The 12,064-nt window shown below is 36.4% G+C and overlaps 1 protein-coding gene across 1 annotated transcript in view; it reads right to left on the bottom strand.

The window, feature by feature from the left end:
• LOC114046278 (regulator of nonsense transcripts 3A-like) overlaps nucleotides 1-12,064 on the bottom strand; it is a 20,978-nt gene extending 8,914 nt beyond the window's left edge. Inside the window, exons 1-7 of the mRNA XM_027866569.1 lie at nucleotides 11,439-12,064; nucleotides 8,378-8,484; nucleotides 6,069-6,175; nucleotides 5,090-5,188; nucleotides 4,881-4,991; nucleotides 516-571; nucleotides 267-425 (exon numbers count right to left, since the gene is read on the bottom strand). Of these exons, the coding sequence (XP_027722370.1) occupies nucleotides 267-425; nucleotides 516-571; nucleotides 4,881-4,991; nucleotides 5,090-5,188; nucleotides 6,069-6,175; nucleotides 8,378-8,484; nucleotides 11,439-11,765 (966 nt within the window). The 5' untranslated portion in view covers nucleotides 11,766-12,064. The remainder of the gene's footprint in view (nucleotides 1-266; nucleotides 426-515; nucleotides 572-4,880; nucleotides 4,992-5,089; nucleotides 5,189-6,068; nucleotides 6,176-8,377; nucleotides 8,485-11,438) is intronic.

Here is a 12,064-nt window from a genome sequence, read left to right as displayed (position 1 = left end):
CACACACACACACACACACACACACACACACACACACACACACACACCCCCAACAGCATCCCTAATCCTAGTTATTTTTAAATGTATGCCAATGGTCACAAGGGGAGCAAGGTACTAACCCATTAACTACTGACAAAAGTTATTTGAAGCAATATCTTAATGACTATGGATCAGTAGTGTTCATACAGAAACACCTTGAAAACTACAAGGCACTAGACAATATATTATTTTTTGAAATAACTTTAAAAGATCTCCGCCCAAATTACCTTGATTCTTATCTCTTTCTCAGCAATTTTCTTTTGCTTTTCAGCTTCTTTTCTCTTACGTCTTTCCTCTTCTCTGCGTTTTCTTTTCTCTTCTTCTCTCAAGCGTTTCTTTTCTAATTCCCTCCTCCTTCGTTCTTCCCTTTTTTCTTCTCGAATTCTCTGAAGACGTGGAAAATTGTTTATATAAATGGTACAAATAAAAGTAAGCAGAAACAGAAAGGTTGCTCATCAGATAAAAGCAAAACCTACCTGCTTTTCTAATTTTCTATTTTTAATATATTCCAAAAGAGGTGTTGTTCTTCTAGCTAAAACACAAAAAATTGTGATGTAGTATGTAACTCCTAAAAGAAGTAGTCTTTTAGAAAAAAACTTGCATTTGCTTTAATATTTAAATGAAATAAGCATTAAACAGTGCTATTCATTTTATCTCAAGAGTGAACATATTCTGAATGTTGGTTAGCATTCACTACTAGGTCAAGCAATTATGGTAATTATCAGTGATAATTATAGAGATAGCAGAGATAGTCTATTAGTGTTTTAACATACCAGTAAAATAAAGTAAAATGCAATTGACTTCTCAATCGTTCTACACATGCATCACCTGTGTGTCCAACTTGGACATTGGTGCTTATTAATAATATTCTTTTTAAGGACACAATTAGGCAATAATATATTTATTTGTTCTTTATACGTATTATTTTCCCCCCCGGGATCTTCCTTTTCTGCTCTCCAAACAGCATGAATAATTCCACATCTATTACATATATGTGTGTGTGTGTATATATATATATATATATATATATATATATATCCTTTTAATTCCTTGCATTGTATGTTCTAATAAATCAGCCTCAGACTTTTTAAAACCACATAAAAAAATACACACCTTGGAATATTTCTTCCAACCTTGAAGAATATTTTTAATGACTGCAAGTAACAGTAGTGTCTCACAAAGTACCAAACATTATGGAATGAATGTCCCAGGAAACATGTCAAGCCCTCACCCTAGAGGTAGAGTTTGATTTGGTTTAGGTGAAGGTCGGGGAATACAAATCCATAGCAGAGTAGGACCACAGACATTTGTTTCAAGTCAGAGTAGATGACTCATTCTTGTTCTGCAGAATCAAATTCTTGACATGTGAAAAGATATGGAAGATTGTTTAGATCCATTCTATAGCAGGTCTGGGTAGCCTCAGGGATCTCCAATTGGAAAAATATCTCTGAAGCAATCTAACTTAGGCAATTCCCAGGTATTCCTAGGATCCAAATTGATCCAGGTCAAAATGAGCCAACCAAAGCAACTCTGGCATATAAATCTCCTAGTTATTCTCCCCTCGGCCTTTTGGGGAATAAAAGCCAGAATTTATAGAGCACTTTAAGAATTGCAACAACAATCCTGTGAGGTAGATGCTGTTATTAGAGCCATTTTACAGATGAGGAAATTGAGGCAAAGAGAAGTTAAGTGACTTGCTCAAGGTCACAAAGTTATTAAGTGTCTGAGACAGGATTCAAACTAAAGTCTTCCTGACCCCAAATTCAGCAACTCTATGCACTATATCACCTAGTTAAGCAGGAGAATCATTATTAGAAAAGTGGTACTCTTTTATTATGTGCATATTAAATGAAATCTTAACTGGGGTATTGGTGCTCCCTGAAATTTCATGCATGACATAATGGGCTACAGAGGTCCACAAACCCATGAAAGAACCCCACTGTTTTGGGCTGTAGGCTGAGGTATGCATTAGGTTGACTAAGGTCACCCAAGCATGCCAGTTAGTCAGTACACAACTAGCTGAATGGACCTTATTTAGAAAGAAGTGACAGGGCCTGTTGGGAGACACAAGACTGAGCAACGTCTTTTCAGGATTTGGTTTATGAGGCTAAAATGACCAAGACTTTCAACCCATATGGCTTTGTTTTGTGACTTATGTGCCAATTCTCAATATGTAGCCCATCAATCTTTTTTTTTTCTATTACAGTGCACACATAAATGTTGTGAGATTATGATATTTGTTGCCCAAGGGAAGGAGATGGACACTTAATTGCTACATGATATGATTATAGTGACATTATCATTTAATACTCATTTTCCACACTTGGTCATAAAAATTCCTTAAGAAAAAGGAACAATCTGTAATAAGATTAAATCCCATTTTAAATATGTAGAAAAAAGATTAACAGAAAGGGAGAATAGTCCAATTCCATTAGGGATATACTATCATTAAAGTCAATGGATTTCTGAGTGTGCACCTGGGTATAGATAATGGATTTAAAAGGAAAAGTTAGCACTGGAGTAGAAAAAGAAGCAAGAATTAAAGTTTATGATCTTTTACCTGACCCACCCCACTTAAAGCAGTATTTTAAGAACAGGCAGGAAGAAATGAAAAGTAAAAGGTCTTTACAAATAACTTTTGTTTCCTTTCCTTTTAGAATTTTTCAAACATACAGAAGGGCAGACAAGCCAATTAAAAGGGTACTATACATGATAGTGACTCAAGTTACTATATATTTCAAAGCCTCCAAATTTATTATTTGGGCTAATCTTCTTACTTACATTTAAAGATAGATAGTTCTATTTCAATTGCATCTTCATCAAAGAAGCCTAAAATATTCTATTTTCAGAATTAACTCAAATAATCCCCTCTCTGTTCACTTCTCTTGATACTTTATTCTAACATGGGAGATTATCCAAATATTTTCATTAACAGTGACAAAGTTAATTAGTATCATAATTAACTGATATCTAGATTTCCTAATATTTCCCAATTCCTTAAGCCAATTCTGCCGAGTTCCTGAAAAAGGTCAAAACAGAACAAAAGACCACAGAGAGGCAAAAGGGAGTAATTCTCAAATGAATGGAAGATAAGAATTTATATTTAGGACTTTCTTTACTTTCAAATTTCAAGATTGGGGATAATTTTACCCGTCATACAGAAAAATTACTGAAATAGAAAAAATATGAATTTTAAATGTAAGATTTCTTATGTTTCTTAGATGATGCCAAAGTCTTTTGGTCACTTCTCCATAAATTAAACGATGCTAAACATTTACATTTTCCCCCCGTTTTTCCAAACAGAAAACTTTTAAACAAATTATCATTAGGTTCTAAAGATATTTTGTTTCAATTTCATGATCATCGTCAATAGTAATAACCACCACCACCACCAGCATTTACACAGCACTTAACAAGATTTACAAATTACTTTGCATATATTAACTCATTTGATCCTCATAACAAGCATAGTGCCAATCACATAAGGACCTCTGAATCTCAACCAATCACTCAGTTTTACTATATGGGATAAGAAACTTTTCTTCTGAGGTTCTACTTTTTGCTGGGCCCTTCTGTTTGCCATTTATTTAATTATTCTTCACCCTGGGATGGACTGGTAGCAAGTTCATATTGGATCAACATAATGCTGAGTATGTGGCAAGCAGATCAAGAAAAACTTTTATTAATTAAACTGAAAGAGGCTTGTATGGAACAATAAAGAATAATGTAAGAGTACACTGAAACTAAATTCATTTCCAGTACCAAGAGGAAGATCCAAATGCTATTTCTTAGTCACCCTTGTTTTAATGGAAAAGAGACAAATATCATTAGTGTTAGGTTTAAAGCTATTAACATACAACATTAATAAGAAATAGTAACCAATTAAATTGTTACTTGAAGATCTTTAGAAACAAGAGAACTATATATGCATGCTTAAATGGCAAGTCTGAAAATTAATTGCAAGCATATTGTTCCTGGATTTGAAGCGCACATGACTCTAAGTCAGGGGTTTTTAACCTGGGGTCCAGGGATCTCCCATTGGGTCTTTGGAAAGATTTCAGAAGTTATGTGAACCTGGATAGGAAAACAATTACATCTTTATTTCCATTAACCTCTTATTGAAATTTAGCATTTCCTTCAACTATTTCAAAAATATTCTGAGAAAAGATTCACAGGTTTCACTAGACTGCCAAAGGAGTCCGAGGCTCAAAAAAAGGTTAAGAATCCTTATTTCAAGTAAACTTCCCCCCACCAACTTTCTAATAAAGGATAAATAACTTGATCTTTACAGCTTGTACTTATTTTCTAAAAGAGGATGCTACTAAGAGTTATATATTCCCCAACACTGTCAGTTTTCCACAGGAAAGGCAAAAGCATATTGTCAAATCAGAATTGTTAGTTTACTAGGTTTGACCAATGCATCTCTTTTGAAAGAATGCAAAATAACAACGGTGAGTTAAAAACTTCTTGTTTCAGTGAGAGGCTACTGTGATTATTCTCTTTTCAAAGAGCACTGATTTATACATCATAAACATTATATTTCTTTCCTTGCATGAAAAAAAAAACTACCCAGGAATAGGAAGTTCAAAAGGCCTAAACAAATGTTCATTTGGAACTATTCATGACTTTTTCTACCATTTGTCAGTTAGCTGAAAATTCCTGTATTTTCCACACTGTAAGATTTTTTAAGCTGACAGCCTTTCACAGTCAGAGGGAGTATGCTTAATTGCTTCTAATTGAACAGTATATTTTTATTTCTCCATAAAAAAGAAAACTGAATATGCACCTAAAAATCTGTATAAAAGGGAGAAGGGGAAGGAAAAAAAGCACGCAAAACAGACCAATGAGTTCCCGTGTCTTTGCCTCAATCTCTCCCAAAAGAGTTTCAGGATTGGCACTTATTTTCTCCTCCTCAACACAATAGGTTTCGAGAAACTTCCTATATTCGGGATCTGTAAATAAGAATGAAAAATTATTTCTCAGAAATTTGGAAGATGCTAGCAGATAAACTGAGTCTATTTTTATTTGAGTATTCTTTAAAACAGATTACCTTCTTCAATGCTCCCCGCTTTGGCATCTTTTTTCTTTAATTTCTTTTTGGAAATCTTTTGGAATGGAGCAAATTCTACTACAGCAGGATATTCCAGACCTTAGGGAGCAAATGCCACAATATTCTTTACATTATATCACATGTCTTTTTAAAAACACGGAATTTTATTTGTGAGGAAAATTAACCACCTACTTGAAGGATAGGAATTAAGAAAAAAGGGAAAATTGTATGGCAATGACAAATTATTATTACTCCTTAAAATGGTTTCTGGGCTACTCATACATCACTTTAGGGAAAACTGGGACACATGAATACACATGAAATGGCCTGAGAGCAAGCAAAGAGACAGAAAATCTATAAAAAGCAGACCCAAGAATTCACTAAGTATAACATGCTGGTATTATTTTTTATATAGGGTCAAACAGCTCTATATGCTTCAACTGCCCCAAGGGTTCTCACTATACTACAGCAGAGCAGGCTGTCATGATAACCCTTAATCACATACAAAAAATTAAATTATTTCCAGTCTATTCTGCTTACAAAAGAAGGAAAATATGTAATACATTTTAAGATTTATATAAAAAATGTTTATAATTTGTGTTTTTTAATGTTAAAGGAATTACATTTCAATTATCTGGAAAACTCACTTATGAGAAATGCCACATTCTTGAATAATGCCAGATAAAAGTGCCAGATAAATAAATAAATGCCAGGTACTACCACGCTATAAAAACTTGATGGCATGGTTCTATTGTCACATAATCACAAGGACATTAATTTATCTAAATTACTGTCCAACATTCTGGATGGAATTAAATTAGTAATTACACAAAACCTTTTATAGTAGTATTCTTTAAAAATAGCTCTCTTCTAAGATGTTAGAATTACCCATATTAAATATTTATAAATCAAAATTATTTCAGCAAAACATTTATAAGCTCAAAGTTTGTAATAAATCAAAAAATGTCAGTGATCTGACCTTTACTATCAATGAAGACATAGCCATCAAAACGGTCTCTAAAAAGAAGGATGTCATCAGGATTTCGAAAATTAATATATGCTCTTGAGTAAAGATGAGGATAAAGACTGAAAGAAGAGATAATAATAAAATGAATTAGAGTATAATATTCAAAAAATAAGGAAAAAGATTCAAGGCAATAATTATCTTGACCACTTCCTAATTCAGATCTCTTCAATAAAACTAATAAATAGAATTTTCATGTGAAAGATCTCTCTGAAGAAAAAGGATTAACTTTTGTATATTATTAGAAAATAACTTAAATACTAAACATTACAATTATATGCTAACAAAATTATATAAATCTAACATACAACCTCAAATTGAGGAAGTAAAAAAAGCAATATTCTTATTTTTCTCATGAACTCTTAGAAACATTTTTATTCATTTCATCTAACAAATCCCTACTCACACTGATAAGACTAAGAATAGTAAACCTAATTATGAATTTAAAATTTGGTATAAGTGCCAATCTACCAAATACAAGAATTATCATGTTTTATGGTACAGCATGATAAAAGAAAAGTCTGGTTTTGACTCTAGCTGTGTCATGATTTGACTCAATGTGTCATGATTTTAGATTTTGGGTCACAAAATACAGCCATCCAATTATTAAGAAATCCTGATGTTAATTTAGGAGAAGGTAAAGGAAAATGGGTAGTCACAAAATCACAGTCCTTTAGTGTCCATATTTTTAATAGTAAGAACACTAAAGAGGCGGAGGGGGGGAACCTCTTTATACAAGTCAATATTTTGGCCAAACTTCAAACGATAACCTCTCCTTTCAAGGTAAAAAAGGAGTGATATCCTTAGGCAATACACAAGCCACAGGTGAGACATTTCTTATATTGTCAAAGGACTGTTTTGGAACCTATTTTCCTAGTGAGAGACAGATCAGGTTGGAGACATTAATGTATAATGCATAAATGTAATACTTTATTACAAATACTAACAGCAAAACACTTTGCTAGGTGGTAGAGAGAAAAGTAGACAGTAAGTTGGAAACAAACAAAATATTATTCTACACTTAAAAATTAATTCCATATTAAATTTTCATCTGCAGTAACATGGGCAGTTCTAAACATTGCCATATCTCAAAAAAAAAAAAAACAAAAAAAAAAACAAGAAAATATCCAAAGTGTACAACTAAAATGATTGAGGATCACAAAGATATGGAAGATACATTAGAAAATGCTTAAGGAATCAGAGATCTTCCGACTGTAAAGATTGCAGCTATTCACAAATGGCAAACCCAGATTTGTTCAACAAAATCCAGGATATTAAAATATGAGCAAGGTAAGATAAATAGAAAACCCACTTTACTTTACACAATGGGCAATCAATTTATAAAACTTGATACTTGAGAAAAAGTAAAGATCAAAAATACCCAAAAAGAGTTAAGATAAATGAATGTATGAAAAAAACAAATTCCTAAGGGAATCTAGGATATTTAGAGTAAACCCCTGGCCTCTGCTTATGATCCACAGGAGAATAATCACACCCTTCCCTCAAGATTTTCCTTGATGCTTCTGTCAGAAGAGAACTGTGAGTTCAGTTATGTTCTTACATAGACTGGAATTTACTGATTGCTTTTTTAGGTTTGGCCATTCAAGATGATTCAAAATCCCACTGCTGTTTCTCTTGTTACAAAGGTAGAAAATGGTGTGAAGGTCATCTAATCAGCTGCGATGGCTCCAACCGAGAATCAGCGTACAATGTGTATCATGTTGCTTCTGGAGAGTCACTAGAAAAGAAGTCTGTACGGATTTGCTACTTTAAAGTTTCTTTCTTAAATTTAAAAATTAAAATGTCAATTTGTAAAGCTTTCTGAGGAACAGTCACATGAAAATGTTCATAAAATAAAAAGTTCACCTAAAATGTTAAAAAATTAGATGGCCAAGGATACAATTCTAATCTTTTTGTTCCAAAATAAAGTTAAGAGATAAATATTCTATAATCTGCCTTCAGAGAAAATTTAATATCTACTAAGTCATGGTTTAGAGGGAACTCACAACACTAAAAGGAAAAAAAGTAATTTTAGCAGTATTCCACCTTTGTTTTTAGTCACCAGAGGTTCAACCATTGGAGAAGAATTCATTCCCATATCTTCCAGGACAACTGAAACAAATCACTATCTAGTGATATATGACATTGTGAACAGTTATGAAAGGGATTACAGGAAGGGGTAGAAATTCTTATTATCTATGTAACTGTTCATCACTAGACAATACTTCTTGGCTTCTTTGTGTCGAAAAATAGATCCTCCTCACCTGGGATCAGCTGTACAAAATTCAAAGTAATCATGAGCAGGAAGTGGATGTAACTGTTCCTCTAGTTGCTCCTTGGTTAGACTGGGAGGAAGTCGACGAATAACTACCTGAAAAATACAGGGAAAAAAGATATTAAACTTACTACTTTTCTTAAGTGCCAACTACATTCTAATGCCCGTATAAAATGTACTCAAACTCAGCTCCTGTCCAGATTATGAGTTAATCAAAGCTACAAACTTTAGGAAAGGTTGAAGACTATATTAGGAGATAAAAGGCAGAGAGGCCTTTAGTTTCCAAAATTTGTTGATGTTGCTTCAATAAACATTTCATTGTGTTTAGTGAGGTTCAGATGTCTTCTCAAGAAATGAATTCTACCTATAACCTTTTCATTATTACGGAAAAGATTAAAGAAGGTCCCATGACAGATTAGAGTGCATAAATACCCGAAGGATCTGTGCCTAAGTATATGACACAGCAGGTTAGAGTTTAAATGACTTGCCCAGGGTACCTAACTCCTAAGTATTAGATGTGGGATTTCAGACTTCAGGCTCAGCACCCTATCCGCCATTCCGCATTGCCTCTGCTATAGATATAGGTATCTTTTTTATGCTTAATAGGTACAGACTGGATATGACTACAAACATTTCCACAAAAATCATTGAATCAAAAAGTATTAAGTCTTAATTCTCAATAGTACCCTTAGTCATTTAGGTTTTCTATTTGTTTGGAAAGATATATAAAATGTATATCTACATTAATATATTATAACATATATTATTATAATATATAAAATTCCATTCAACTCAAGACCTTTACAGGGTCAAAGCACCATAGATTTAGAACTATATGTAATCTCTGAGGTCATCTAGTTCAACCTCCTCATTTTAATGATAAAGGAGCTTTGGCCCAGAGAGTTAGGTAACCTGTCCAAGGTCCTTTAATGCCTTAATCTTTGAATCAATTAGAGATTATTTTGAAAAGTGTTTTTTCCCCAAAAAATACTCTATGTTTGTTATTTGAACAAAAGTGTCATTCTCTGTACTCTAAAAGCATTTTATTTGCATTACATTATGTGAAAATGCTAGGTGACTAGAGTAAGAAGACATTCTAGTAAAAAGCATATTTGTTGATAACTAGATTTAGGCAAAGCATTTTGACATGCTACCTTTGGGTAAGATGAACATATAGACTAGTCAGTATGATTCTAGGCTGCATGAAGAGAAGGAAAGAGATCAGACCACCAAGGAAAGAACACAGTGTCCAATGTGGGGTATTTTAAGGAGAACACTGACAATTTGCAGTGTGTATAAGAGAGTGATCAAGATGGTAAGGGAAAGAGAAAGAATGAAATAGGAGGTTCAGTGGAAGCAACCAGAGCCATTTAGCCAGGAGAACAGATGACTTAGAAGATATATGATAGTTTAGTCTTCAAGTGTTTGAAGAGTTGTTTTGTGGAAGAGGGATTAGATTTGTTCTGTTTGAGGCCAGAGGGCAGAACTAGAGGCAATAGAAGTTGAAGTGAAGTAGATTTAGGCTCAAAGATGCTTCTTAACAATTATAGTCATTTAAAAACAGGATGGTCTACCTTGGGAGGTAGTAGAGAACTTCAAGCTCTTAATGGATAAGGACTTGTCCAGGATATTGTGGAAGAGACTCCTATTTTGGTATAAGGTGGACTAGATCACCACATCCCCTATAATTCTTCCCAATCTAAGTCCTTTTAAACTCTGAAATACTGTGCTTTCTTTTTTTGTTTTACTAGCCAGACTACATTGTAAATTTTCTTACATATAAAGTAATTATTTTGGTTCTCTGTGGTATATGTTCCTCAGTTCTCACAGCATCATTAATATTTTTAAAAAATTTTCAGTTGCATGAATTGACCATTTTTCAAGTATAGTTTTCTTCACAACTGTGGGTCTGTTTGCTTTACTAATGTTCATCATATCAGTTTAAAACATATTCTCAGCTCATGCTGTTATTTGCCACTCTGCTTCCTTTATCAACATTCAGATTACATTATAATTTCTTTCAGAACTTTTTATTTTTAGAGTATAAATTCTCCGCCAGCCTTCCAAGATCCAATTTAACAATCAGAGCTTAGCTCCTTTCACTGGAGATGGGAATTATCTGCATTTGGTAGCCTGAAATTTGTAACAGTGGGAGCTTCTTATTCAATCAATCAAGAAACATTTATTATTGAGCTATTCTTATGTGCAAACTACATGCTAGATGCTGGTGATACAAAGACAAAAAAGAAACAAGAGTTGCCTTCAAGGAGCTTACATTCTACTGGAGGAGTAATTACTACAGGTATGATGTCAGCTTAGAACTGAGATACATAGGATATAGAACAATTCTGCCTCCTAGAGGGCAACGACTGTATCTTTTCTTTTCTGTCTTTGTGTCCCCAGACCCTAACACAGTTAATTAAATTGTCTGCTGAATGAGGGTGGGAAGAAGTGGTCACCACCCACAGATTTTTACAATGCTGCAGCAATGGATAACAATATTCGATTTTCATTTTAAAGCCAAATTATAAGTAAAAAAAAATGTATTAAGTGACTTCCACCTTGCCCTAAGGGAGGAAAAAAAAAAATCACGCAGAACAGTAGACAAGGAATTAAATGCCTAGGGTTCCCATCTTCTCGGTCCCTCCCTTTTCTGGGGGCTATTTTCTTCTTACTCGTATGAGATCTCTCAGCTGGTTTAAAGAACAAAAAGATATCATTAACTGTGGGCCTTTCTAAAGACCGCCCTCTCCACCCCCTATCGCCCCCCTACTGCCACCCTTCTCTTCCTTTCAGCTTCCTCTCGCTGCGGCTGCGGCTGCCCGGCTGCGCCCCCCGCCCCTCCCCCACAGCCGCCGGCGTCCAGGGCTCCGGGGCGCTCTCCCCGGTCCTGAAAGCTCGCCCGCCCTCCCTGCCTCCTTCCCCTTTCCTCCCGGGCCGCGAGCCCTCGCACCGCCTCCGCGCACTCCCTTCCCCCCGCGAGACCCTTCCCCGCCGACCCCGGGCCGCGCGCCCCTCCCTTCCCCTCCCCCTCTCGGCACCCCCCCCACCTTGCTCAGGACCGTTTTCTTCTCCTCCCGAGGCTTGCTGCCGCCTCCTCCGCCACTGCCGCCTCCGCTGCTGCTTCCGCCTCCCCCGCAGCCCGAGGCCGCGACGGCGGTCGGAGGTGTCTCCACTTCGCGCCGAGGCGACTCGCGGCGGAATTGGATCTCCATCGCTGTCCCTCCGCGGGAAGATGCCGGTGGCGGTGGCAGGGGTGGAGGTGGAGGCGGTGGTGGCGGCGGCAATGGCGGCTTCTCCTTGCCGCCCGATCCCCGCCCGGCCCCGCCGACGCCAGAGCCCCCGGCCCCGCTGGCTGCCTCCTTCTCGGACCGCATCACGCACCCGCCGCTGCCTCAGGCTCTTTCTCCCGCCCGTTCGGGGAGTGTCCGGAAACCTCGCGAGATCTCCGCCTACGCTCTCGCGCTACCCCTCCCCCGCCTCCGGCCCTGCCTGCTAGTCGTGCTTCATCCAGCTGTGCCTAGTAAAGAAGGGAAGGATGGGTCAGGGCAGTCGGGCGACGAGGAGCAGGTCAGAAAGGGGAGGCATGGGGATAGACAGAGACTTGACAAGAAAAGATGGCTAGGAGGTTTCAGGGAATGGAGACCATGAGACCATGGAAGTGCCGCTGTCCCTC

The sequence above is a fragment of the Vombatus ursinus genome, unplaced genomic scaffold (genome assembly GCF_900497805.2).
Source record: "Vombatus ursinus unplaced genomic scaffold, bare-nosed wombat genome assembly UNPS02014781.1, whole genome shotgun sequence".
Classification (NCBI taxonomy): domain Eukaryota; kingdom Metazoa; phylum Chordata; class Mammalia; order Diprotodontia; family Vombatidae; genus Vombatus; species Vombatus ursinus.
The sequence above is the reverse complement of the archived record's forward strand: the minus strand, read 5'-3'. Positions and strand labels throughout refer to the sequence as shown.